General features: G+C 50.5%; 1 protein-coding gene across 1 annotated transcript; it reads left to right on the top strand.

Annotated features, from left to right (window-relative positions):
* The first annotated feature begins 289 nt into the window (after window positions 1–289).
* On the top strand, window positions 290–1288 carry LOC137151421 (olfactory receptor 52M1-like). The gene has a single exon (XM_067545687.1). The coding sequence runs from the start codon at window positions 290–292 to the stop codon at window positions 1286–1288; it is 999 nt and encodes a 332-aa protein (XP_067401788.1).
* The last annotated feature ends 1439 nt before the right edge of the window (window positions 1289–2727 follow it).

Raw genomic sequence — 2727 nt, 5'->3', positions numbered from 1 at the left:
CTTGCTCTGGCCTTCATGTGTTCCTGTGAGCTCTGGAGCTAAGCCAAGCAGAGGTCACTTTGTGAACTTGAGACTGCAGCCACCAGAGATGAATCCACAGATGTTGTAAAACAACATCACTAAATTTACCTTAAATAAAAATAAAAGGCTACATGCTTCCCCCTGAGAACAGCTGCCCCTTGTGCATGTAGCGCCTCATTTTAACTCTGTCTCTCCATCCAGGCATTTGCACTGTGACCATCACCCTAGATACTGGGCACATAAAGGAGGTCAGGGGAACCTACTGTACATGAAGGAGACACTGTTCTGCCTCAGAGTCGGACACATTCTCCCCTACGCCATGTCAAATTCCAACACAACCATCTTCACCAACCCCTCCTCCTTCATCCTGCTGGGCATTCCTGGGCTGGAGGCGGCACACATCTGGATCTCCATCCCCTTCTGCGCCATGTACATCATAGCTGTCTTGGGGAACTTCACCATCCTGCTGATCGTGAGGATGGAGACAAGCCTCCATGTGCCCATGTACTATTTCCTCTGCATGCTGGCTGTCATCGACCTGGTCCTGTCTACGTCCATCCTGCCCAAAATGCTGAGCATCTTCTGGTTCAATTCCAGGGAGATCGATTTCAGTGCCTGCCTCACCCAGCTTTACTTCATTTATTGCTTCATAGTGATGGAGTCTGGGATCTTAGTGGCCCTGGCTTGGGATCGTTACGTGGCCATCTGCAATCCCCTGAGACATTCCACCATCCTGACAAATGCTGTTGTGGCCAAGATCGGCCTGGCCGTGCTGCTCCGGGGTGGGCTGCTTGTATTGCCCCATCCCTTGCAGGCAAGGAGGTGGCCTTACTGCAGAACCAATGTCATCGCCCACACATACTGCGAGCACCTAGCCGTGGTGAAACTGGCCTGTGCCGACATTCGGAGCAGCAGCTACTACGGCCTCTTGGTGACATTCTTAGTGATCGGCCCGGATGTGTCTTTTATCACCTTCTCCTATACTCAGATCCTCAGGGCCATTTTCAGTCTCCCCACAAAGGAGGCCCGGCTCAAGACTTTTGGTACCTGCGGCTCCCACCTCTGTGTCATCTTAGCCTTTTACATCCCAACTCTCTTCTCCTCCCTCACGTATCGGTTTGGCCAAAATGTGCCTCTGCATTTCCACATCATCACTGCCAACGTGTACCTCCTGCTGCCCCCCATGCTAAATCCCATCATTTACGGGGTGAGGACCAAGCTGATATGGGACAGGCTGCTCCACCTCCTTACTCAGAAAAGGACCTAAAATTTTCTCCTGGTGCCCTGGCTCTCAGACCGAGCTCCATGGAGAACAGGCTGCTGACCTGGTGCAAAACATTCCTTCCTAGCTCAAAACAGCAAGAGTTCTGTGGCACCTTAAAGAATAGATCACTTAGAGGATAGTGAAAGACACATTAGAGCCTTCCCTGCCCTTTAAACACACCGAGACTGGATGAGTCAGAGAGAGAAGAAACTGGGCGAGGAGAGAGGCACAAGGGAAGATGAGGGGACTCTTTGGTTGTAGGGCTCTGGCTGCAGCAGAGAAACGGACTCCAGCTGGAGGAGAAGCTGGAATTGCAGGAGGTGGATCCTAGACGGTCTAGTAGGGTCAGACCAAACCGCAAAGACAGCTCCAGGGTTGTGAGGACACTGAGGGAGGAAATAGCCTGCAGGTGTTGTATTGTTTTTACCTAGACCTGTATGTCTGTGGTGTTATTTAAATTAGACATGTAGCCCTGCAACCAGAGTCTTGTCTGACATAATTGTGCCTCTCTCCTGCCCCAGCTTTTTCTGTCTCTCTGACCCATGCAGTCTCTGTGTTTTTATACGACTGGACCATTCTTCATCTCTGGCCCCTCTTCTGGGGAGGTTTCATTCCTTCCAAGCCCCGCTCTGCAGAGAAGCTGAAGAAAAATAGTTACTCCTTTTCTGTGCCCGGGAAGATCTCGTTACGTGCTGATAGTCTTCAATATCCAGCCTGCTTATAGACAGAGGCCTCCACCCCAGCCTCCTGTCCCTTCGCACAAGGAGAGTGAGTCCAAAGACCAGGATACGGGTGGTTCATACAATCAAAAGTGAGTTAACAAGCTGTACATAGACCGATTCATTGAACTGTCACGCTGATTGGCACCAGGGTTTGCCAGAATAGAGGACCATGGGACAGCTCAGCAGAGATGCTGCCAGGGCCAGTCACTGACCTGGGGTCCCAGTGGCTGCCCACCCCAAGGGGATGCTACACAGTATAACCAAGTTCAGCACCGGGAAGTGCTGTGTGTAAAAGCCCTTAGCTAGCGCTCACACCCGTCTCTCTGGCTGTGCATTAGATAGGCCCTTCTGTGGGAGCAAATATTTAATAAGGGGCTCTTCAGTCGAGCGGATGAAGGTCTAACACCATTCAATGGCTGGAAGCTGAAGCTAGACAAATGCAGGCTGGAAATAAGGTGCACATTTTTCTGAATGAGGGTAATTAACCACTGGAACAATTTACTCAGGGTTGTGGTCGATTCTTCCATCAGAGAGAATTTTAAAATCAAGACCAGGTGTTTTTTCTAACAGATCAGCTCTAGAAGTTATTGTGGGGGGAGGTGTCTGTTGTGGGCTATATAGAGTGTCGGACAGGACCACCACAATGACACGCCCTTCTGGGCATGGAATCTGTGAATTATAAAAGACCTAGAACATCAAAGGATGATGGGGCCTTCAGCG

This window comes from Emydura macquarii, unplaced genomic scaffold (assembly GCF_026122565.2).
Source record: "Emydura macquarii macquarii isolate MOO-44397 ecotype Brisbane River unplaced genomic scaffold, CSIRO-AGI_Emac_v2 contig_1059, whole genome shotgun sequence".
Classification (NCBI taxonomy): Eukaryota; Metazoa; Chordata; order Testudines; family Chelidae; genus Emydura; species Emydura macquarii.
This window is presented reverse-complemented; position numbering and strand designations above follow the sequence as displayed.

What these genes read in the sequence shown, in the direction of transcription:
- LOC137151421 (XM_067545687.1), top strand. Translation starts at nt 290, where the DNA reads ATGAAGGAGACACTGTTCTGCCTCAGAGTCGGACACATTCTCCCCTAC.